The sequence below is a fragment of the Solenopsis invicta genome, chromosome 11, assembly GCF_016802725.1.
Source record: "Solenopsis invicta isolate M01_SB chromosome 11, UNIL_Sinv_3.0, whole genome shotgun sequence".
Classification (NCBI taxonomy): domain Eukaryota; kingdom Metazoa; phylum Arthropoda; class Insecta; order Hymenoptera; family Formicidae; genus Solenopsis; species Solenopsis invicta.
The window spans coordinates 1278453-1302966 of NC_052674.1; the positions used below are offsets into that span (position 1 = coordinate 1278453).

Sequence of the window (24514 nt, forward strand, 5' to 3'; positions counted from 1 at the left end):
ATACAATGTGCATATCTAGTAAAATTTATACCTCGGCTGCGATATACCGATGCTGTCGAGCATACGTGAAAATTTAAAACGGTTTTCGGCGCCGTCGACGGATTCCGGGGAGGTTCCGAGAATTCGAGCTTGCTGTCTGTGCAGATCCATGGCGATATTGTTAGGTAATTGTCCTCCCATGGATAATATGATACCTTCAGGACACTCACAATCATATATGTCCATCACCACTTCGAAGGAGATCTCCTCGAAGTACAGTCGATCACTCATGTCATAATCCGTACTGACCGTCTCTGGATTATAATTCACCATGATGGTCTTACGTTCAAGATTTCGCAATTCTCGGAGACAACTCACAGCACACCAATCGAATTCCACTGAGCTGCCAATTCTGTACACTCCAGAACCTGAAAAAAAAGTATTAGCATTTTTATTTGCAATAACATATCACTGATCTTTGAATTCATGCAGACAATTTTTCATTTAGATATGTATATTCTCTTTCTATTATAACCCTGGTGAAAATTTTTCTCATAATTTTCGTACAAACTGCAACATTTTTCAGAAATATTTAGAAAGTCTACATCTTTTCTCAGAATTTTTCATGTAAATTCTGAAATATTCTGAGATTTCTCATTCCATAAAAATTTACGAAGAAAATCACATCAGAATGTATGTACATATGAATGTATATAGATGTGTACGCTATATTTATTGCTGATCAATTGATATTTTATACAACATATTATCAAGAAAAAATAATCAAAGAAACAATTTGGCCAGAAAAAGAAAGAGAGAATTAAAATTTAATAGTAAAATATCTAAAATTTTTCAGAAAATTTACAAAAACAATAAAATCAATAAAATTCCGACAATCAATAACATCTATAAAAAAAAAATTTCACGAAAGTTCCAAGTTTTCCTGGTAGTAACATCCTGATCAACGTGCAATTATTTATAATTATAATAGTGTATTATTTAAAACGCTTTACCTATCACCATTGTATATCCGCCAGGGAATTCCACATCGTGAGTAGTGCCGTTGTACGTTAGATAAAGATAATTTGTATTGGCCGGCCATTCAGCGGCTACCGTGTCGATTTGTTTGACCATCGGTCGGATTTTATTTTCTTGCCTTTGTATTCTGACAGCCAATTCAGAACTCTTTACTATTGCGGCGATTTGCTTGTCCGAGAAGCCATTCTGCTTTGCGCCCAGTAGCAAATCGTGCGTGAGCTTCGTATGATCGACATTCTCCAGGAGCACATAATAATCGATGATGTTCTTCATTTTCTCAAGGAACCAGCGATCTATCTTGGTAAGTTTGTACAATCGATCGATCGAATAACCAGCTTTGATCGAAGCCGCGAGAACGAACATCCTCTTGTCAGTTGGTTTCTCTAACTCTTCGTCGTTTATCGGCTTCGCGTAAGGATCGAAGCCATTCACGTTCTCATTCACCATCCTTAACGCCTTCTGAAAGGCCTCTTCGAATTTACGACCGATCGCCATTACTTCACCCACACTCTTCATAGAACTGCCAATCTAAAAATATGTATGTCCAATATTGTAGATATAAAAAAAGTAATATATATTTTAATATAAGCCATAAAGTAAAAAAAGTAAAGTAAAAAAATATAAAGAAAGAAAGTTAAAGTAAAAAATTTAAACACCCAATAGCATTATCGAAAGGAAGAACTCTTTAAAATTTTTTAAAACTCTCATAAAATTCTAGAATGATATTTCTATAAGTTATACCGTAAAATGTCTTCTAAAAGAGATTTTTATGATACCTGTTTAGAATAAATTTAGAATTCCAGTAGAATTCTTTCAGAACTCTACTTCTAGATGTCATTTTAATAATCTCTTTTTTTCTATATATATAAAAAATCGACGCGTTAAAGAACTTATTGATATATTTGATGTTATCTTCAAGACTGTCTTGTCGAACATTTTACTCTCAAATATAAGCTCTTGAAGAGTTCTTTCTGCTAACATAATGCTCGTTGGATACAAATTCACTTTATTGATAAAAATCATGTAATTTTTCTGTGATTAATTAATTTTTATCTTTTTTGATTCTTAGTATACCCGGAAAGAATTTTCTCGTATTTATCCTCAAAATTATAGTAATCGTGAGACAATGTAGAAAACAAATTCAAAAAACTTAACTGCACTTTTAGTACAAATTAGTAAAATTTTAGTTATATTTGGTTATATTTAACTAAATTTTATTAATATTAAAATAACAGTAAAATTCTTCAAAATCAATACTCTCAAAATTATATATTATAGTTGCCCCACAATTACCATAATTTTAAAAATAAGAGAAAATTTCATATGTGACTATGTAGTATAAAAATATGTATGGATAAAAATAATAATGTACATAAAGCATTTTGTGGATGAGACATTAGATAACGAAAGTATTCGACATCTAATCAGTTCTGGATTTGGTATATTCCATGTATAGAATAGATATGTGCTTCTATTTTATAAAAAAAATATATTAGAAAAATAAAAATTGTACCAATAATTTCAAAATTTTATTTCTACTAATTATTATTTTACGTTTAATCTGATAGTTTAAGTGTTAAACAAATCAGTAAAGCGAATTGTAGTCAAATTAAGAAATTATTCAATACCTTCGTACTGACGCGATGAAATTTGCTAAGATCCCATCTGGGTATTTTAACCACGCAATAATCAAGACTCGGCTCGAAACAAGCTGTCGTCTGTTTGGTAACAGAATTGCAAATATCCGGCAAGCGTATTCCAAGGGCCAATTTAGCGGCGACGTAAGCCAGAGGATAGCCTGTAGCCTTGCTGGCTAAAGCCGAGCTTCTGGACAGTCTGGCATTCACTTCGATGATATAATATTCTTCGGAGAATGGATTGAGCGCGTACTGTATGTTGCATTCCCCGACGATGCCAAAGTGTCTGATGACTTTAATGGCGGTAGTTCGCAGTTTGTTGTAATCTTTATTCGACAGGGTCTGACTCGGCGCGACGACGATGGACTCGCCGGTGTGTATGCCGAGTGGATCGACGTTCTCCATGTTGCACACCGTGATGCAGTTGTCGTACGCATCACGAACAACCTCGTACTCCACCTCTTTCCAGCCCTTCAGGGATTTGTCGATTATTAATTGACTGGAATGTGCTAGAGCTTGTTGCGCTAATGTTCTTAGCTCCTCTTTCGTGTTAGCAAAACCTGATCCGAGACCGCCGAGCGAAAATGCAGCACGAGCCATCACGGGGTAGCCCAGTTTTTCAGCAGCTTCCAATGCCTGTTTGGAAAAAAAATTATACATCAAAAGTAAATACAGATTGGCGATACATTAGGTAAGGTCTTCTCATTTTATAAAATTATAAAAAATATTACAAAATTGGTTTTCTTCATTGGTTTAGACATTTTTAATTGTTTTTTAGTAACTCTGAAAATTTTGTAATTGAAAATGATTCAAAGCGTACTCAAAATTGATGTATCGATAAAGTGACTTGTGTTCGTTAGTTTGTAAAATTATGATTTTACAGGACGAAGAAATACTCATATCTGTAAAAAAAATATCACTATTATATATTATAAATCATTTACCTCTTGAACGGAATACACGGCAGCACTCGGTGCAACTTTTTCATTTATCTCGCTGATACGATCCGCGAAAATCTTCCTATCTTCCGTTTGTATAATGGATTCGATCGGCGTTCCTAGAATTTTAACATTATATTTCGCAAACACACCGTTCTTCTCAAGTTCCACACCACAATTTAGGGCGGTTTGCCCGCCGAACGTTAACAAAACACCATCAGGTCTTTCGGATCGTATCACCTAAAACAGATGATTATTGAACGAGTGTTTTTCTTATTTTAATGTTAAATATTAGATAAAATTTAATATCTGTATATCTTCATCAAAGTTTAATTAGTTAATGTTAAACAAAACATCGGTATAACAATGTTTAAATAGACATATTGATACGTTATTCAATTTATCATTAATCCGATAAATCATTAATCCGAAAGAATGCTTTTTTGTATGTTAAATGCAGTCAAACCCACCTGTTCTACATATTCCGGTATAATCGGCAAGAAATATACTTTATCAGCCATGCCTTTCGACGTCTGCACCGTGGCGATATTAGGATTTATCAAGAGAGTCTGTATGGACTCTTCTTTTAGCGCTTTAATCGCTTGCGAGCCAGAATAATCAAATTCACCGGCCTGGCCGATACTTAGCCCGCCCGAGCCCAGAATCAATATCTTTTTCGGTTTTTCCGACACGATCGGAACCGAAGGTCGGTAGACCAACTTCTCATTGAGTCTATTCTTTATAGATACAGAAGGACGATTATTGATCTGATCTTTCACACTCTCCAGAAACACATCGAAAAGGCATTCGAGATCCTCAGGTCCTGCTGTGTGCTCTGGATGAAATTGAACGGAGAAAAAGGGCAAGACCGAGTGGACTATACCTTCGTTACTATTGTCATTGGCGTTCGTGAAGAGTTCCTCCCAATCAGCCGGCAATTGGGCGGCATCGACGCAAAATCCATGATTCTGCGAGGTCATGTAGCAACGCCCGGTGACACGATGCGTCGCCGGTTGATTGTGGCCTCGGTTACCGTATCTGCAAACGAGAGTGACAGGCATCGCCTTGTAACAATCGGCTATTGTACTTTGATTATATAAGAAAAACTATTCGTGCATAACGGAACAATGATTTTTTTAAATGGTAGAAATGAGTAAAATTGAGATAGAAAACGTTAGGATTAGAACATCTGGAAGAAATGTGATCAAACAGTCTTATCTTATATTTAGTTTTCTAAGTAGCGCCTGCTGACGAGTATTGACATATGTAATTCATATGGTGTAAAGGCCATTCTACTAATGCGTAAACTTAGCTGTAAATGGTTGTAAAATACTATAAGATGCAGAGTACTTATATCCATTTCTATTAACTTTAATCTCCGTTTATTTTTACGTGTTGGTATTTAAAAATAGAGATAAATACAGATCTAAAAATAATTTTATTGAACATAATTACTTTGATAATCTAAAAAAATTATTTTCTGCATCCAGTTAAATTTGTAGATATTTTAGTAAAATTATTCTTTCTGTATAAAACTAAAAAAAGCTAAAAAAAAAGTTAAACTAAAATTAAGGATGTTTTGACTATACAATACCAGCGAAAAGTTATCGAAACTGTAGGCTCCTTAACTTCTAAACGAATAAATGAATCTCAAAAAATTTTTGCACAAATTTTTATTAAAGTTTTATTAATATATGTAAAAAAAATTTGATTTAATACTATTTCCTCAACAAATTTGCAAATAAAAAAATGCAATTTTATATAAAGATTGAGAACAAACAAAAAGTTATTTTAAACCAATAAGAGAATTTAAAATTTTACACAGGTATTTAAATGTAATAATAGAACAATGTAAAAAAATGATAAGTTTTTTGTAATATTTTGAGATGTGATACATTTTTTATGTGCATGAGTAACAATATGCAATAGCGCCGTACAATCATTTACGACTACGTTTACGCTATTGCAGAACGGCCTTAATACATGGTACAAATAATATAAATGGTACGTACTGCATTTTATACGTGACACAGCCAGCGGCTATGGACAGCAGCTGATGTCCAAGACATATGCCGAAAATAGGTTTTTCTTGCCTGAGTACTTGACGGATATTTTCTACAGTCACCCGACACATGCTGGGATCACCCGGACCGTTGCTGAGAAACAAACCGTCGTATTCGGCAGTTTTTAAATCGTAATTCCATGGGACGACGTCCACGCGAGCACCGCGTTTTAACAGACATCTCAGTTGATTGAATTTTAAACCACAGTCGACTACGCATATGCGAGGATGCCCGTCTGGATTATACGTTTTTGGGATCGGCTAAAAGATAATATATATTTATATAAAAGCCTCTTGTGTTGAAAGATAGTATCGCTTGCATAAAAGAGAGTTTATAAAACTTATGCGTTATAATGATTTTCATGGTCTAACATAACATTTTTTCTGATCTAGTTACATTTTTAAATACCGTAATAAAATTGTTCCTTCCGTGTGTAATTATACTACATTAATTATTCATAATTTATACAATAATTTCAAAAATATAATAAAAGTGTAATAACAAATAAGATGTTCGTCAAAAAGCATGTGTAAAAGGGAATAGTACCTGAGAAACTTCCGCAACGAGATTTCTTTTGTTAGGATCTTCTATTGGAGGCGTTATTGGCAGAGTATGTGATGGTTGACCCAAAATTATTCTGCCTAATATAGTACCTTTTTCAGTAATAACTTTCGTTAGTGCCCGTGTGTCTATCTCACATATTCCGGGTACGTTTTGCTCTTTCATCCAATCGGAAAGTGTCTTAGTTTGTCGCCAATGGCTAGGCTTCTCGCAAATTTCTCCAACCACAAGTCCAGCAGCCCAAATGCGATGGGACTCAAACCAACTGCGTTAAAATTAATTTTTTAACAATTTTTATAATAACTAATATTTTGTACATTTACATATGTACATTACTTCTTAATTTACAAATATTCTAGAAAAAATTAAAAATATTTATTTTACACATATTTCATGAAAGATTTATTTTACATTTGCATGTTGCAAAATTTGTTTATATTGATATAAAGAATTTTGATATATACAGAATTTTAAGAACATTTCTTTAATGTGTAAAAAAAAGATATTTCTAAGAAACAATAAATAAATAAATCGACTTATACAGCACAGACATTTGCAGTAACGTTTCAAAAATAGTTTCCAAAATTGCTGCAACGTGGCAATATTGCATATTGCAATTTAATGTTGCAAGTTATTGCACGGATTTTTTTGCAATATTATTGCAGCAATGTTGCAGCAATATATTGCAGAAATACTTCATCAGTAAAATTGTAGCATTGTAAAAATACATAACATTTTTCTATGCTATATGGGAATGTTATAAAATAAATTATATTTTACATATTATTTTGTTACATATTACTATTCTATATTTTTATTTATTACTTTGCTTATTATTTTTCTTGTAAATTTTGCGATAAAGATATTTAAAAAAACGTATTTTATGCATCGTACAGAAAAAGCTACTTTGATAGTCCGATACATGAAGAATAAACAAAATGTCATTGCATGAAGTCGTTAATGAGAGCTGAATTAAATTTGATTACAGCCACTTACTACGGTATGCCGTATTCGTCTTTTTCGTCGCCAAAGATGCCATAATTTCCTATAAGAGGATAAGTAAGCACCAGAATCTGAGCGTGATAAGACGGATCCGTGAGCGACTCCGGATAACCAATCATACCAGTCTGAAAGACTGAAAAAAAAACAATAGTAAAAAATCGTAAAAAACATGTACATTCGTTGTTTTACTTTACACGTATTTGTAATAAAAAATACAAAATACAAAAAATTTAATTAATTGCATAATTAATTGAAAAATTTTCATATAATAAAATTATATTAATAATATTTATAATATATAAAAATCGCACTAATAATTGCAAAAAAATAGTTTAACATAAATTTGACGTTGTAAAATGCACATTGTACTGCTGATATCATTATTGATTGACATTAAAATGTTAATTCTATTTTTGTACGAAAAATTTATTATCTCTCAAAAAATTCATTATCTCCCTTTAAATTTTCAATCAATTTTAACTATGCATAAAAGAGAAGATATTATAAAAAAAGTATTATGGTTACTATTGACAGTATGGCTACTCCCATTATTTCCGTTATTAAATGATAAATTCTAACAATTGTTTATGAAATTATTTAATTAGTAGCCCGCCGTTTTTTAGTGGCTAATATGCCAATACACAATAGCTAACAATTGTTATAAAACAATTTTACTTTTGAGCACTTCTAAACTTTTTCAAAGTATATTTTAGCGCTTAATTACATCTTTATTGTTTTTAAACTTGAACGTATTATTACATGAATGTATGTATATGCACTCGAGTGTTTTTTTGTTATTGAACTTTTTATTCAGCTATACACATTTTAATTTATGCAAAGTTAAACAATAACATGGGATTTTCTTATTATGGTTTTTTAAACAAAATTAGCCTATCGAAATATTTCTTCGATAAATCGATTGTTATTTAAAAGGCGATAACAAAATTCTGCATTTTTTTTAAACTAAACCAATTTTTTAAAAATTATTTTTAGTTAAGCATATTACCACCACTTTTTTCTTTTACCGATTATAAAATGCGTCACATTTTTATAAAGGACTACGTCCTAACTAATAAATATTTAATTATTTTGAATTTAAAATCTGTTAAACAACAATTTGACGAATAGAACTGTTCCAGTTTCAATATAAAATATTGATTATAAACAAAGTTAATCAATACAATAAAAATAGGTGCTACATTATTCTCTTTACATCTATTAATGATAATAACAATATTGCCATACATAAAATACAACGCACATCAATAAAATGTAAACAGTTCAAATAATATTTTTATTAAAAATTTGTATGTATCATTTTTGTTTCCTCCGAAATTTGGTTTAACAAAGACTAATGGACTGCTGATAACAGATTTTAAGATGTTAGAAAGAGATTAATTCCTCGATCTTTTTTTGAAATAAAACGTTTTCTATTGTTTGATTAATCGCTCTAATGATACGTAAGAAGGCTTGAAAATTTTCCGCGCAATTTAATACGACGTGAGGATTTATGAGTGTGAATTTATTGGTATGTGTGTATGTATACGCTATTTTACATCAGCAAATTTGCATCAATTGGAAAAATTTTGGTATCTTTTTACATGACATACGATCATTATTTACGTATTTATTAACGTACTTTTAATTTATAAAGTATTAAAATTATTACTATAATATTTATTATATATTACATATTATATACATAATTTATAATAAAATATATTAAATGTTAAATATATATTACTATTTTATATACATTATATATATATATATATATATATATATATATATAGCAAAAATTAATAATATCTATTATAAAGATCTCGTCTACTACTTTTTATCTTTATTTTACTTTCTCTCATTAATATTTAGAATTTATCTTAAGATAAAGATACACTAGATATGTATCCCGTAATTTAAGACTAGTGAGATTTAACCAGCAACGTCTATCTAACATTCGTGTGTTGCAGTGTAATCATTTAGATGTCTTATCACCGGTAGCTGGTTGGAAGTAATTACGAATATAAACCGCTAATACCGCTGTGAACAAACTCTGAGTTTTGAATAAGTTATAAATATTTAAAATTATAGTTACTTTTGCAGCAATAAAAATATTTAAATGTACAATATTATGTTTTTTATTAACTTTTAAAAAAATTCAAGCAATCTAGAGAAATTTAAATAATTGTACATATCAATATTTCTTATTCTGAAAAATTAAATTTAATATATGTATAATCTATATTAATAGATATACATTTAAATAAAATTTTTAATTTTCAAAATGTAATATAACTTTTTCATTAAAATTTTTTGTTAAAAATAACAATTATCTTACAAACTAACATTAATTTGTCCAATTATTTTTCGATAGATTCCAATCAATATTTAAATTTTAATACTAATTTTTTTTAAGTACATAACAAAAAAAGTTAAATAAAATTAAACTAAATAATTTTTATTAAAAAATTTAGTCATTAAATTACAAAAGAAGAAAAAAAAATTTTTTATCGATGTGCTTAGAAGTAGCGAATCGATATTATTATACATTTTAAAGGTTAATACCTGCTTAATAAAAGACATGTTTTTAAAAACATCCTACGCTGTAAATGAATATTTATTTTTTATCATATCTACAACCTCTATACTGATAAGAAACAATTTAGTTAAATAGCAATCTTCTCTAGCACGAATAATTACTTAATTGACAAACGTTGTATCGTTTCATACGCTACAACATTTCAGACGTAATTGTTGCGCATATTTAACATTAAGCAATAACATTGCAAAACTCATAAACGTATTTTCGATCAATATAATACAAAACCATATTGCACTTCTTTATGATAGCCGGTCTATATAAAATAAAGATAATATCGCTTGTAATACGTTAATATCGATTATTCTCTATTATGCAAATCCGATAGTATATTCTCGTAATATTATCACGTATAAGACCTTTCCCGTTTAAGGAAGTCGGCTCGCAATGAAGGCTGCACGTGTACGCATACGACTCCGATTTGTAAAAGGAGCAGCACACGTGTTTACGCTCGCACGTGAACTTACCAATTTCACCATCGACAGGCACTTCGGCGCCGAATCGTTTTCCCACGAAAACACTACCGTCTTCTAAAAGAAGATAACTGTCGGTCGCGCCATTGAACCCGGCGGACGCGTCGCTGGACATTTTGAATTTTAATATTCTACTTTTCCCACGCACGTGCTACTGGCACACTGCGTTGACTGCGTGCGTCATGAGCCGGGATCGCGCTTTTAGGCTATCAAGCTAGTCCAACCTTCTCCTACGAAGCGATATGCGCGCTGTTAAAGCATTAGTAAATGCGCGTTGTACGACCAATTGGCGAGCACGTTCCCGCTTCGAAGCGTAGAAGCTGTTACGTAGGAAGAATTACTGCGACGTCATTGGACGCCATGGTAGCAGAAGTATCGAGCGTTTCAGGTTGGCGGGAAAATTTCATTGGCTAACGCTTCGAATCGATCTCTCAGTTCTTGCCAGTTTCAGTTGCAATTTGTAAATTTAGTTTGAAAATTTATACGAAATTGGTAAAAGTTATTTTTTTTAACGAATAATGGAATATCAATGTGTTCATTCGATATGTTAAGCAATAGAGAATGTATTATACTAGAAAATATGCTCTATACTTGAAATAAACGTATTAGCAAAAAAGATAATTATAATAGGACAAATATATTAACCTGAATTACATTGTTAATAATTGATTATTCAATACATTTAGTTTACATTCCAATAAGCAAGAAACATTAAAGTACCAATTAGAAATGTTACTTTTATTTATTTTTAAACGTTTATTTTTAAAAATTACAAATTTTTGAATATTTAAAAATAATATTATATACATGTTTTAAAGGGATTATTTTTTTTACATTATTTACTTCTTACAAAATTTTGTCGAAATGTTTTAAAAACATTATCTCTAAATTATAATTAAAATTTGTTTATAATGATGTTGTATATAACTTTAAATATTATATATTTCAAAACGTTATATGTCATTAAATATCGTTGTAATAATATAGTAATAATAATTTTACATTTAGTAGAATATTTTCTTTATTATATTTTTAAATATATTTTAAAGTATATGTACATTTTTAATAATTTGTATATTTTGTATATATTTTATATAACATATAGATATATTTTTTTAACAATAATATTACAAGTATAAAAATAGAAGCTCTGAATTATTGTCACGTTTTTCAATAAAAATTTTTTTAGTTATGTGTATTTTTTTAACTGCAATAATTCAAAGTAATAAAGTTCTAACCTGAGCATTCTAAATACGATTGTAAAAGTCACCGAATAACTCTTGAATTTTTAAGCAATATAATATTATATCAGTTGGATTTACTCTAACAAAAATAGAATAATTTATTGGAGAACATCGACGTGCGCGCGCGCGAACGCATTGTGCACACTGTACAAAATTATGCCGTTATTCTCTGATGTTCCCAACGGTTCTCATTTTTTTGATAACGTATTCGATCAGCGATTAATTGATCCCATGCGTAATAAAATTCCATCACTTCGGGTAACAGTTTATAAGCTACACTGAAATAACAAGAAGCACTTTTTTAATTTTACCCGTGACAAATTATATTGCTCTTACTATTAATATATTGCTCGAACTTTATGTTCGTTACATTCGAATTCAATTGAAAACCTACACATAATCCGGCATTGGCAAGTCCTCTCCCATGTTCGCCTGTGCTAAGATCTCATTATACCGACGATTCAAATCGTCCCAGTTAGCCGGTTGGTCTTGATGGCACAGGTGAGCTCGGATTTTACAGTACAATGGTTCTCTGTCGTATATAAGCTGACAGGCCGGTCTTTCCAGTTTTTTCATCAGTCCCTCTACCCTTACCTAAATCATTATTTCTCGAATTTTAAGGACTGTCTATTCATGCACGCTGTTAGACATGTCTCTTGTACATTTTGTCAAGGATATTTTAGTTTATATTTTCATTCACACATTTACGAAAGTACAGAAATTATAAATTGTCTGAACAAATGTGAAACATATTGAAAACTAAAAAAATGCATTTAAAAACTATATTTAATATTCATAAATTGATATATTACTCCAACGCTAAGTACTTACTTGTCGCATAACGTGATGTTGTTTATCGTTTTTATAGTTCCATAAAAAACACATGGCAGTATATGGATTATAATCCTGTGAAGGAAGTAAGTAACAAAAATGAAATCTTTGATTATTCTAAAAACACCAACATAGTAGTAAAAGAATCGAATTAAACTGTTATGAAATTATTAAATATCTTCCAATTTTTTTGATCAGTTTAGAATTTTTTTTCTAAAAAATTAGAGATGTGAGAATAGTACAAATTTAAATAAAATCAAATCCATTGTGTTTCAATTTGTTTTCGAATCTGAAAAATTCAAATTTGAATTTTGAAATTGTATGATTTACATAACCAAACTTGATTTATACAATAGTAATGTGTTGAATCTTTTTTAGAATAAGAAGATTCTTATTCTCACTTTTAAATTATTATCCATCAAATGTATAAAAATTTTAAGATTAATATTTACCATGTCCTGGATTTTCCGACTGCGAGCGTCTGTCATGATGACAAAACCATTATCATCGAATTCTCGTAACATCAAATTTCTCGAGCTGACTTTGAAATTTCTGAGATAGAGAACACATTTATTTTATATATCTTTACTAGATAATATATCTCTAGCTTATACACCTACGGGAAAGAGACAGTTGCTAGACAACAGACATCTACCAATCCAGTTTGGAATTTTATCGCTTCGTCGCGCCATATTCTAAAGAGATCGACAGGATTGTCAACAGGATGGATTTGTGCGAGACCCACGTGATCTTCAGTCATTGCCATTTTTTTTGTAAAATACGTGTGAATTAACTCAGGAAAGCGTTGCACCCAATAAAAAATATTCCTACAAATTCTCTATTGAAGAAGATTTGTTTTACCAGATAGAAGCTTATCTATTTAACCCTCCATTGCTCTCGTATGAGGTAAAGTTCACTTTTGATTTTTTTTAATTGCATAAATGTGGCATAAAAGTTGACTTTAAAACTCCTTAACTTTTCTGCACTTTATACAATCTCTTAGATTGTATTTGGTTATTTCCTCAATTTTGTTTAGCACAATTTTCGTTAAAGGCTGTAAAAATGTTAACGTGTCACAGCGCTCATGGCAAAAGCAAATACGTACATACAATCAACACATTTAATTAATGCAATGATACATATTAGCATAGCGCGACGCTCGTACGAGACATTAACGTTCATTTGTCAATTGAGAGCAATGGAGGATTAAATAAAGAGAGATAAGCAGTTATGTAATTTTTAAATAAATAAAAAACTTCCTCGTTTTAAACAGATAAGCAGTTTAAATAGATAAGCAATTTGCTTAGTTAAATAATTACAAGATTTACTGACTTTCACATAGAATAAAATAGTTTTCATTATAAGCAAGCCTGGGTAATAAACTAATTAAAAAAGTTAAAAGGTAATTAAGTTATAAAAGTAAGAAGTGAATAACTTTCAACCTAACTTTATCAATTTTAAATAAACTAATTTTTCACTTTAATTAGTTGTTTCTAAAACAAATAACTTTAATTTAATTAACTTTCTTCCTAAGTTAAATATTTATTTATATATTATACGTACAAAAAAATATATTTCTATATAAAAAACAACTTTGTTACTTTACACAAACTTAATTTCTAAATAAAATATTAAATTTATTTAATAATCCGTATTTTAATTGTTTTGTTATTTAGAACAACCTAATTTTTAAAATCACAACATTCTAATTTAATATAAATAATACTTTACAAAATTAATTGTTAATATAAGATAATTTAATTTAACTTAGTTATTTGTTTATGCAACTTTTAACTTGTAATTAAATTAATTTTATAATGCTTCAACTTAATTTTGTTTAAAAAAAATATTAACTTATCTAAGATTGAGATATTAAAAATATTAACTTATCCAAGATTACGAGATATTATACTTCCATATAAATAAATAAATTAAGACTGTTCCAGATTATATATATATATATATACATACATACATACATATGTATATGTGTGTATATATATACACTACTCAAAAAAAATAGGGACACTTTCCAGACACCAAAAATTAGGCTATTTTCAAATGACTGTAACTCGGTGAAAAATCATCGTAGATAAAAAATAAAAAAAGTATTTTGAAGCTTGAAGATCGAGCTTTAACGTTCTACCAGCAGATTTTCAAAATTCTTTTAACTTCCTTATCTTATGCAGTAAAAAAGCACACCTTGTTTTGTTCGTTAAAATTTCGTATTTTTGACACTTTGCAGATCGACCAACAAATTTTTTTCGAATAATTCAAGTAAAATTTCATAAACAACAACTTTTTACCTACAAAAAGGTTTTTTAAAATTTCTCTACGATTCTTTTTGACCGAGTTACGCAACTTTGAAGCTAAACCTGCATTTTATACAAATGATATCCGTACTCCGTGAAAAATCATCGTAGACAATAAATCAAAAAACCATTTTAAAGCTCGAAGTTTCAGCTTTAACATGCTATTAATGGTTTTCAAAAATTTTCTCAATTTCTTAGTACTATGCCCCAAAAAAGATACACTGTTTTTTCCTTAAAATAACGTATTTTTAACAGCCTGTAGCTCAATAAAAAAATTTTTCTCGACAAATCCAATGCAAGTGCCATAAAGTATGACATTTTCTCTACAAAATGCTTTTTTTTAAATTTTTTCTACGATTTTTTTTGACCGAGTTACAAGACTTCAAAGATATACATTTTATCAAAGATATACACACATACACAGTAAAGAGGGTTTTGAGTCATTAAATACTGCAGAAGTGACGAACTATGGGCTCCTTATCTCTGCTGTGACACACACACACACACACACACACACACACACACACACACACACACATACACACACACGCACGGTGTGCAAAAATCCGACCGACAACCTCCACGTGCACATTGGGTAATGCTAATGTCGGCGGTAGACGTCATTTTTCGGAAAAATGTACTGTAAAAAATGTATATCTTTGAAATCTTGTAACTCGGTCAAAAAAAATCGTAGAAAAAATAAAAAAAAAAGCATTTTGTAGAGAAAATGTCATACTTTATGGCACTTGCATTGGATTTGTCGAGAAAAATTTTTTTATTGAGCTACAGGCTGTTAAAAATACGTTATTTTAAGGAAAAAACTGTATCTTTTTTGGGGCATAGTACTAAGAAATTGAGAAAATTTTTGAAAACCATTAATAGCATGTTAAAGCTGAAACTTCGAGCTTTAAAATGGTTTTTTGATTTTTTGTCTACGATGATTTTTCACGGAGTACGGATATCATTTGTATAAAATGCAGATTTAGCTTCAAAGTTGCGTAACTCGGTCAAAAAGAATCGTAGAGAAATTTTAAAAAAACCTTTTTGTAGGTAAAAAGTTGTTGTTTATGAAATTTTACTTGAATTATTCGAAAAAGATTTGTTGGTCGATCTGCAAAGTGTCAAAAATACGAAATTTTAACGAACAAAACAAGGTGTGCTTTTTTACTGCATAAGATAAGGAAGTTAAAAAAATTTTGAAAATCTGCTGGTAGAACGTTAAAGCTCGATCTTCAAGCTTCAAAATGCTTTTTTTATTTTTTATCTACGATGATTTTTCACCGAGTTACAGTCATTTGAAAATAGCCTAATTTTTGGTGTCTGGAAAGTGTTCCCTATTTTTTTTTGAGTAGTGTATATATATATATATATATATATATACATATATATATATATTTATATTGTTTTTTTTATTAAGTTTATTAAGTTTAATTAATTTTTCTAATAAATAACACGATTAAATTTCCTTGTATAATAAAATAAACTTTAATCTTTATTTGCGCTATTTCTTTCAATAAATAACAAATTAAAAGAAATAAGATTTTTTATAAATTAAGCATAGTTGTTGGTAAATTATTCTAAACAATATTAGATTAACAAGTTAAACTGTTTTAACTTTAATAAGAAATTGTAATTAGAAAAGCGTTTAAAAAAGAAATATAAAAATTGTAAAGTACCATATAAAAAATATACATATGTATAATATAAATTAAATAAATACACAATTTAATATTTACATTGAGAACTTAATTCAATGATTGATCAATATTGTCATATAATATATATTATACTTATAAAGTTCTTAAATTAAATAATAACAAACACCTGTTACTTACAAACAATATTTGTGATACCGATAGTATTCAATGTTACGTCATCTAGCTCTTGCAAGAATAGCGAGCGTATATATATCTCTTTCTTGAATTTCAAGTATTTAATTAATTATTCGAAAGGAATTTACCATCGAAGAGTCGAATAGAAGCTGTGTCACGTTCTCAGTAAATAACAGTCTCACTGACAACTACTACTCTTTTTGTTCTTATCGATTCCTACTGTCATCTCCCACTTACATACTTACACTGATTCTGCGCACAGTGCACTTTAAGGAGAGCGCCAACAAATTATATTATTTTAAGATTTTAGATGTATTTGAACTTATTGTTTAACTTATGAAGCAATTTCATTATTGAATTGCTCGGGACATAAAACGGTAAGTTGTCTTGCAAAATTTAAGTTTTTCTTTTCTCTTTGCTTTTAATTTTACTATAGACATTCTTTATATTTTTTTTGTTCTTTATTGTTTTGCAATACTTTTTTGCCATGGTCGGTAATATTTTTCTTTCTTTCGACTCGTGTATGTATATATACACACACGAGTCTCATTCATTATGAGATGATAACATGAGACAATTTTAAATTACAATTTATGATTGCGATTCCTTCTTTTTATAGGATAGGCACAGAGACGACGAGACGCGAGTGAGAGAGAAATAATGATAAAGTAAAGAGCGAGACAATGAGTACATAAATCTCTTTGGTATATAGTGGAAAAGATTAGAAAACGAGAATCCCAACCGTGATGGGGAGTGGGAATAGACTCCCACCACGCTTTAGTCGAAACCTTTATACATGTTCTGTAGTCGAAACTCAAGCCACGTTTCAAAGCGGTCGACCAAGGCATAAAGCCGGAGCACAGATTTTTGTACAGCTGCATGACTATTGAGAGAATTGATTGGTTCATTAGCACATGCATAAGGAAATGGACCAATCAATTCTCTTATGCATATGGTTATACAGCTGTACAAAAGTCTGTGCTCCGACCTTTAGTATAGATACTATAGATACTATAGATACTATAGATATATCTATACTCTGACCAAGGCCTACCCATGCAGGCTTGAATCATTAGACTGTGAATATGTCCTGTGCTGTGAATCTATTGCATCGACAGGAAACTCATCGGCCTGAGCGTCTTAAAGAGTAATACCTCGAAAGAAGGGGAGACTTTCTGAAAGTCCAAATAGTGAAGATTTAATTTTCACGACGTAACAGTGAGATTAGCCGAAAATTCTATATTGGAGTGTGGCTCCACTTTACACGTGAACTTCGGCAACATCGGAGCAAAAGGTACCGGCATTTCATTCTTTTGTCTTTCTCACTTTCACATAGTTTACAGTAGAAATTAGATAGTCAATTGTAGAAATAACTTGAAATCGAAAGTAACGGTACGCAGATCGATATGAATTAAAATATATTATTTTTCCACCAAGATCTTGCTCTTGGTCCATCTTTTGTAAATATATTAGTTTTTGAAAATATTTTTAATAATATAAAAATATAACTAGCAATATTATTAAATGTTAATTAATTAAATTATTGAAATTATTTAAGGAATTTCGGAAACATTGCTGAGGCGACAATTATAATACTGTCAATAAAAATAAATCTACAAGTTCCAATTTTACTGACTAATCTCTTTTGCAGAAGTTCAAGACGAATGTTATCTCGATCGGCGCAGTTGTGTCTGATTCTGTTAATCTCGGAAGCTCGAAAATCGTCGTCGACTAGAATACAATACACGAGTCGATCTTACGCTGTACGTTCATTACTCACTACTCACTACCATGTCTCACAAATGAAACATTACGACGGAACACCATTATGTCTGTTTAGGTTCCAGTATCCAGTTGGACAATCGATTCATGTAAACCACGTGTTGACAACGTGACTGAGTCTGTTAGCCACTGGGTTCAGTGCTGACGTGATACGATTAGTCCTTGAATTCGTGATACTGCGATTTTCAAGAATCTGGAATTTGAAGGCTGTTAAGGAAGAAGAAAAGATAAGACGCAAGACGTAATAATACAGCTAGAATATAATATAAGTATATATTTTATATACGAGTGTGTATATAGTTCAACGTATGTATTACATATATCTATAAATAATACGTGATACACTCGGGCTGTGAAAGTTTATGTTAATAATGTGAAAAAGAAAACAAGAAAAAGGAAAACTATTGCTCCTCAAGTGAACATATTTGAAAGAAACTTACGTATATTCCGAAAAAGCTTTTTAGACAGCTTTTTCAGATCCTTAAAGAATCATCAGGAGTTATTTCTAAGTACTCTAAATAGAATATGAAAATTATTATATTTGAATATATGAAAATATTTTATAACATAATGTACACATTCCTCTATTAACTATTGCATTTTTGAATATTTTGATTCATATATTTTCTAAAGATTGTTCCTTTTTCTTCACTTTTTTTAGATATAAAATCAATTAATATTTAGCTACATGTTGGAATTATGTGATTAGTCGCAAAAATAACTTGCTTTATTAACTGTTTCTATTATCATGCGATAAATAATATAGCAATAACGAAAACAATTCTTGAGACAAGTAGATTTATTAAAAAATTTTAATAAATTATTGCAAGATATTAGAAATGCTTCACACAAATAAAATGGTCATTTAAGGAAAGAGTTTAAGAAAAAAAAATTGCAAAATGAGTTCAAACACTAGAAAACGGAAACGTTCTCGTACAGACACAAATGATATAGTAACAAAGAATCTGCGCATAGATTTAAATAATAAAAGTAAAAATTTAGGATTACTTAGTGATTTACAAGATGAATCTAGACAGGATAAATTGTATACAGATTATCATACTCAACACCACAGAAATCACTCTTCTAGTCACTTGATCAAACTTATGTATCAATTAAATTTGTCAGTACTTTGCTCGCATAGAAAATTTATGTATGAACATACATACCCTTCGTTATCAGTAACGTTTGAAGATTCTGAAATTGATAAATTTAATAATATTGTTCTTCGCTATAAAAATAAGTCAATTCACATAAAAATTGAATATGTAGACAAATACTATACAGAAAATAGCATTAGTTACAGCAAATTATTTTCTAAAACAGGATACAACTCCTTAATTAATAGATATTTCAACGTTTTTGCTAGATGTATATTTAAAACAGATATTTTAACAAATGTAGAATATCTCGTTATCTATACTAATTCAACATTGAATCTTACAAAAGAAAAAACTTTTGAAATAGAAAGATCTAAAAATTTTTATCCTTTTAAATTTGATAATATACAAATTGAAGGATGTGATATTTTAAAAGATTTTCTATGTACAAATGATAATAGACAAGAGCATGAATTTTATCGGTTTTCACAAGATGAAACAACAAGGGAAAAGCTATTAATGCAGTTGGAATTTTTTTCTTATACTAAGAAAATACTACAGAATGGAGAATTTACTGAAAAACTTGAAGAAAGGATAAAAGAAGCATTTTTAGACAAATTAGTTTTTGCAGTTAATCAGCCCAGCAGAGAAAAACTGAGTAGCATTGTAAAAATTGAAATAGAAAAGAATGATAAACATCTAGACGATTACATAGCACTACAAGAAAAAATATTATGTGACTTAAAAGCTTTATACAGGAATAAAAAATGTGTGGTTGATGTATATGGAATTATATATCAGTTTAATTTATTAATGAACTTCTTGCATGATATATTTGTGCATAAAAATGTATTTTCCGTAAACTTTGGAAAAAATGATAACAGCGTTACTATCTATCATCAAAATAAAATTTCTTATTTGTATGTTCATAACGCAGATGTTACTATAAACAGTAATCAGTTGTTTTCCTTCAAACAGAAAGAAAATATGTTCTGTATTAATAAATATTTTACACTATATATTGAAGAACTTAGTGAAGATATAGAATATTTGATTCTCTACACAAATGCAGAGTTAGATCTCACAAAAGAAAAGAGGTTAAAAATAAGGCTATCTAACGATTTTTATACTTTAAAATTTGATAGTATAAATATTTGTGAGGAAAAATATAGAGTTTTAAGATATTGTTCGTGTATGAACAAAAATGAACTTTATCAATTCTCGGAAGAAATAACACGAGAGAAGATAATAAATATGTTAGAGCTGCCGCCTTCCTTGCAAAAAGAGAAAGAAGAGGGACGACTTTCTAATGAGAATGAAAGAGAAAAAAAGGAAAAATTTTTAGATAAATTGATATTTGCGGTTAATCAACCAGATAAAAGAAGATTAAATACTCTTATTAGAAATAAGATAACTAAGTTAAACAATGACCCATACAGCTATGAAGAATTACATGAAATAACATTACGTTGGATAGAGTCCGATGAACTCGGTCCTCTTACACAAAACATAATAGAAAAGCTTCTTGAAGAAATAAAAAGTAATAAATCCAGTTGTCAAACAGCTTCAAGTAAACACATTAATAATGAAATTAAATTTGCTAAACCTATTATTGGTAATGCGGGAACATCTGCACTTAATAAATTTTTAGATTTTTTAATTAAAAAGGAAGGACTAAAATATCTAACAGTTTTGAAAACGGAAAGAATAAACCTAACTAATGTGTCCAGTATTATAAGCAGATCAGGAGCTAATGCTGCAACAAGTTTCAGAGACTTATATAATTTGTGGTTTGATGAACAAGAACATAAAACAAAGTATTTAAAATGTCTAGAGAAAGAAGGAATAAATTTAAATACTGTGTCCAGTATTTTAAATGGATCAGGCGCTAAAGGTCACAAAGCATTCAAAGACTTATGTGATCTGTGGTTTGATGAAGGAGGACATAAAACGAAATATTTAAAGACATTAGAGAAAGAAGGAATAAATCTAGCTAATGTGTCTAGTATTCTACATAAAGCAGGCCCTAAAGCTCCTATAGCATTCAAAGATTTATATGATCTGTGGTTTGATGAAGAAGGACACAAAACAAAATATATAAAATCTCTAGAGGAAGAAGGAATAAATCTAACAAATGTGTCGAGTATTTTATGTGGATCAGGAGCTAACGCTGCATTAGCTTTCAAACACTCATATGACCTGTGGTTTGATGAAAAAGGACAGAAAACAAAATATTTAATATCTCTAGAGGAAGAAGAAATAAATCTAGCACATGTAACCAGTATTTTAAGTGGATCAGGCGCTAAAGCTTCTAAAGCATTTAAAGACTTATACGATCTGTGGTTTGATGAGGAAGGATATAAAACACAATATTTAATATCTTTAGAGCAAGAAGGAATAAATCTAGCTAATGTTTCCAGTATTTTAAGTAGAGCAGGATCTAGTGCTGCAACAGCTTTCAAAGACTTATATGACCTGTGGTTTGATGAAAAAAAACATAAAACAAAATATTTAATGTCTCTAGAGGAAAAAGGAATAAATCTAGCTAATGTTTCCAGTATTTTAAGTGGGTCAGGCGCTAAAGCTCCTAAAACATTTAAAGACTTATATGACCTGTGGTTTCATAAAGAAGGACATAAAACAAAGTATTTAAAAACTCTAGAGAAAGAAGAAGTAAACCTAACTATTATGTCCAGCATTTTAAATAGAGCAGGAGTTAATGCAGCAACAGCTTTTAAAAATTTATATAATCTCTGGTTTGATGTAGAAGGACATAAAACGTTATATTTAAAATCTTTAGAGGAAGAAGGAATAAATTTAGCTAGTGTGGCCGGTATTTTAAATGGAGCAGGAACTAAAGCTGCAACAGCTTTTAAAGACTTATATCATCTGTGGTTTGATGAAAACGGACATAAAACGAAATATTTAAAATCTCTAGAGAAAGAAGGTATATTTCTAGCCAATGTATCCAGTATTTTACATGGATCAGGCACTAAAGCTCCGAAAGCATTCAAAGAGTTATATGATTTGTGGTTTGATAAAAACGGACAGAAAACTAGGTATTTAAAAATTTTAGAAAAGGAAGGTATAAATCTCGATAATGTGTCCAGCATTTTAAATGGATCAAGTGCTAAAGCTCCTAAAGCGTTCAAAGACTTATGTCATCTGTGGTTTGATGAAAAAGGAAATAAAACAAAATATTTAAAAACTTTAGAAAAGGAAGGTATAAATCTAGCTAATGTGTCTAGTATTTTAAGTGGATCAGGTGCTAAATCTTCTGCAGCATTCAAAGACTTTTATGATTTGTGGTTTAACGAAAAAGGACGTAAAACGAAATATTTAAAATCTCTAGAGAAAGAAGAAATAAATTTAGCTAATGTGTCCGGTATTTTAAATGGATCTGGTGCTAAAGCTTCTAAAGCATTCAAAGAGTTATACGATCTATGGTTTGATAAAAAAGGACGTAAAACAAAATATTTAAAATCATTAGATGAAGAGAAAATAGATCTAGGTAATGTGTCTAGTATCTTAAATAGATCTGGTGCTAAAGCTACTAAAGCTTTTAAGGACTTATATGATTTATGGTTTGATCAAAAAGGACGTAAAACAAAATATTTAAAATCACTAAAGAAAGAGAAAATAAGTTTAACTAATGTTTCCTGTATTTTAAATGGATCAGGCCCTAATGCTCCTAAAGCATTCCAAGACTTATACGATCTGTGGTTTGATAAAGAAGGGAATGTGACACCATATTTAATCTCCGGAGGTCACAGTAAGTCAATTTAACCATTGTGTATCTTTCGAAAGTTAAGTACTGTATTTTATTCCACATCAATTCTCAAATAACTCGTTTAAAAACAAACAGTGTGTTGAGATTGAAAAGATTGTGATATTAAGTTTAAATATTGCAAAATGTATTCTCTTTATAAAAAACTAACAATTAAATTACACTTACATTGTGTTAAAAACATTTTTTTAGATATAAGTCTTCAAAATTACGTTTTGCCTAAAATAATTGTAAGCTTTCTAATATCTTTGCATAAAGTTTACAGTAATAATTTTGAAATATGTTACTTTAAAATAATAATATTTTCCTAGTTAACATTTTAAAAAATGTATTTATTTTGCATATAGAATGTTGACAATTTTTCGAGAAAAGATTACGTTTATATAAAAAAATTTAATTTATTATGTAAAAACCAGTATAAAAGTAACTTTTCTTAGTCTCAAATGGTATTAAAATAAAAAAAAAAATATAATTTTGCAAGTTTATTTTAATTCGTTGTAATTATCACATAAATAAATGCGATAAGTGTCGTACATCGGCAATAAAAGAAACATTGATACTTGGTTCCACGATTTTTTATATAATATCGCACAGCAACCTTCTTTGCTAATAAAAGCCTTTCTACTTCTTGTGCAGGATTAGACAATTAATCTATAAATAATTAATTTTTTAAGTGAACTAAATATTTTAAGTTGAATAACAATGATAATACAGAAATAAATTATTGTATTTCACAATAAACTGTAAATTATAAAAACCATTGTAAATCTGCAGCTCGCATATTTTTAAATAGTAAAAGGCCAAAAACGAGCGTGTAATTAGATATTAATATAATGAATTTATTTTGTATTAAACAGAGAGAGAGAGAGAGAGAGAGAGAGAGAGAGAGAGAGAGAGCAAGATGAAATGTTTTGACGTATTTAGTTTCTCTCAGCCGTTCTCAACCAATAATAAATGTTCAAATGCATATCAATGTCAAACGATTAAGTTAACACGTAAAATTAAATTACGTCTCAAACGAATTCATAAATAACTCTAATTACATCTGTTTTTTTAACCTTTTACATTTACTAAATTATAAATAGTATCTAGCTTTAAGTTGAAATTGTATATTTTTTAAAAATTATGTAAACATTTTTACAAATTATATATTTTTATAATAAATGATGTATATCCATATGATGTGTAAAATATTAAGAAATTGTATTTTTATACAGTGTAAAATATAAAAAAATTGTATTCTTATTTTATAAAAAAATATATAAAAGAATTTTTGATGAAGCATTTATTCTGTAAATCAACGTCTTATGCATACTTTGTAATTAATCAAACTGTG

General features: G+C 29.4%; 3 protein-coding genes across 10 annotated transcripts in view; 1 reads left to right on the top strand and 2 right to left on the bottom strand.

The window, feature by feature from the left end:
• LOC105197003 (CAD protein) overlaps positions 1 to 10503 on the bottom strand; it is a 36763-nt gene extending 26260 nt beyond the window's left edge. The window contains exons 1-9 of one of the 2 annotated variants that reach the window (XM_026130755.2): positions 10285 to 10503; positions 7213 to 7351; positions 6202 to 6481; positions 5605 to 5915; positions 4063 to 4630; positions 3599 to 3832; positions 2646 to 3290; positions 993 to 1545; positions 32 to 407 (exon numbers count right to left, since the gene is read on the bottom strand). In XM_026130755.2, coding sequence (XP_025986540.1) covers positions 32 to 407; positions 993 to 1545; positions 2646 to 3290; positions 3599 to 3832; positions 4063 to 4630; positions 5605 to 5915; positions 6202 to 6481; positions 7213 to 7351; positions 10285 to 10405 — 3227 coding nt within the window. In that variant the 5' untranslated portion in view covers positions 10406 to 10503. The remainder of the gene's footprint in view (positions 1 to 31; positions 408 to 992; positions 1546 to 2645; positions 3291 to 3598; positions 3833 to 4062; positions 4631 to 5604; positions 5916 to 6201; positions 6482 to 7212; positions 7352 to 10284) is intronic. The other variant, XM_026130754.2, reaches the window with a different exon arrangement.
• A 967-nt stretch (positions 10504 to 11470) lies between these two features.
• Positions 11471 to 16829, bottom strand: LOC105196970 (pyridoxine/pyridoxamine 5'-phosphate oxidase 2). 6 transcript variants are annotated; one of them, XM_026130796.2, is made up of 6 exons: positions 16638 to 16799; positions 12986 to 13192; positions 12818 to 12917; positions 12366 to 12440; positions 11929 to 12128; positions 11471 to 11812 (listed from the first exon to the last, which is right to left on the bottom strand). In XM_026130796.2, exons 2-6 carry the CDS (start codon positions 13129 to 13131, stop codon positions 11689 to 11691), a joined length of 645 nt encoding a protein of 214 aa, XP_025986581.1. In that variant the 5' UTR covers positions 13132 to 13192; positions 16638 to 16799; the 3' UTR covers positions 11471 to 11688. The 6 variants fall into 6 exon arrangements, with proteins under 6 accessions (XP_025986581.1, XP_025986580.1, XP_011161437.1 ...); XM_026130795.2 differs by having other exon boundaries at positions 12986 to 13203; XM_011163135.3 differs by having other exon boundaries at positions 12986 to 13203; positions 16513 to 16799.
• Positions 16830 to 17236: 407 nt separating this feature from the next.
• On the top strand, positions 17237 to 24475 carry LOC105196969. Of its 2 annotated transcripts, none has more exons than XM_026130793.2 (3): positions 17237 to 17803; positions 18161 to 18272; positions 18350 to 24475. In XM_026130793.2, exon 3 carries the CDS (start codon positions 19191 to 19193, stop codon positions 23175 to 23177), a length of 3987 nt encoding a protein of 1328 aa, XP_025986578.1. In that variant the 5' UTR covers positions 17237 to 17803; positions 18161 to 18272; positions 18350 to 19190; the 3' UTR covers positions 23178 to 24475. The 2 variants fall into 2 exon arrangements, with proteins under 2 accessions (XP_025986578.1, XP_025986579.1); XM_026130794.2 differs by having other exon boundaries at positions 18164 to 18272.
• Positions 24476 to 24514: the final 39 nt, after the last annotated feature.

Bases quoted from the DNA above. Each gene is read 5' to 3' on its own strand.
- LOC105196970 (XM_026130795.2), bottom strand. The intron at 12,129-12,365 runs GTAAGTACTTAG...ATAATGATTTAG, and splicing joins AACATCACGTTATGCGACAA to GTAAGGGTAGAGGGACTGAT. The intron at 11,813-11,928 runs GTAGGTTTTCAA...TTGTTATTTCAG, and splicing joins TTGCCAATGCCGGATTATGT to TGTAGCTTATAAACTGTTAC.
- LOC105196969 (XM_026130793.2), top strand. From the start codon at position 19,191: ATGAGTTCAAACACTAGAAAACGGAAACGTTCTCGTACAGACACAAAT.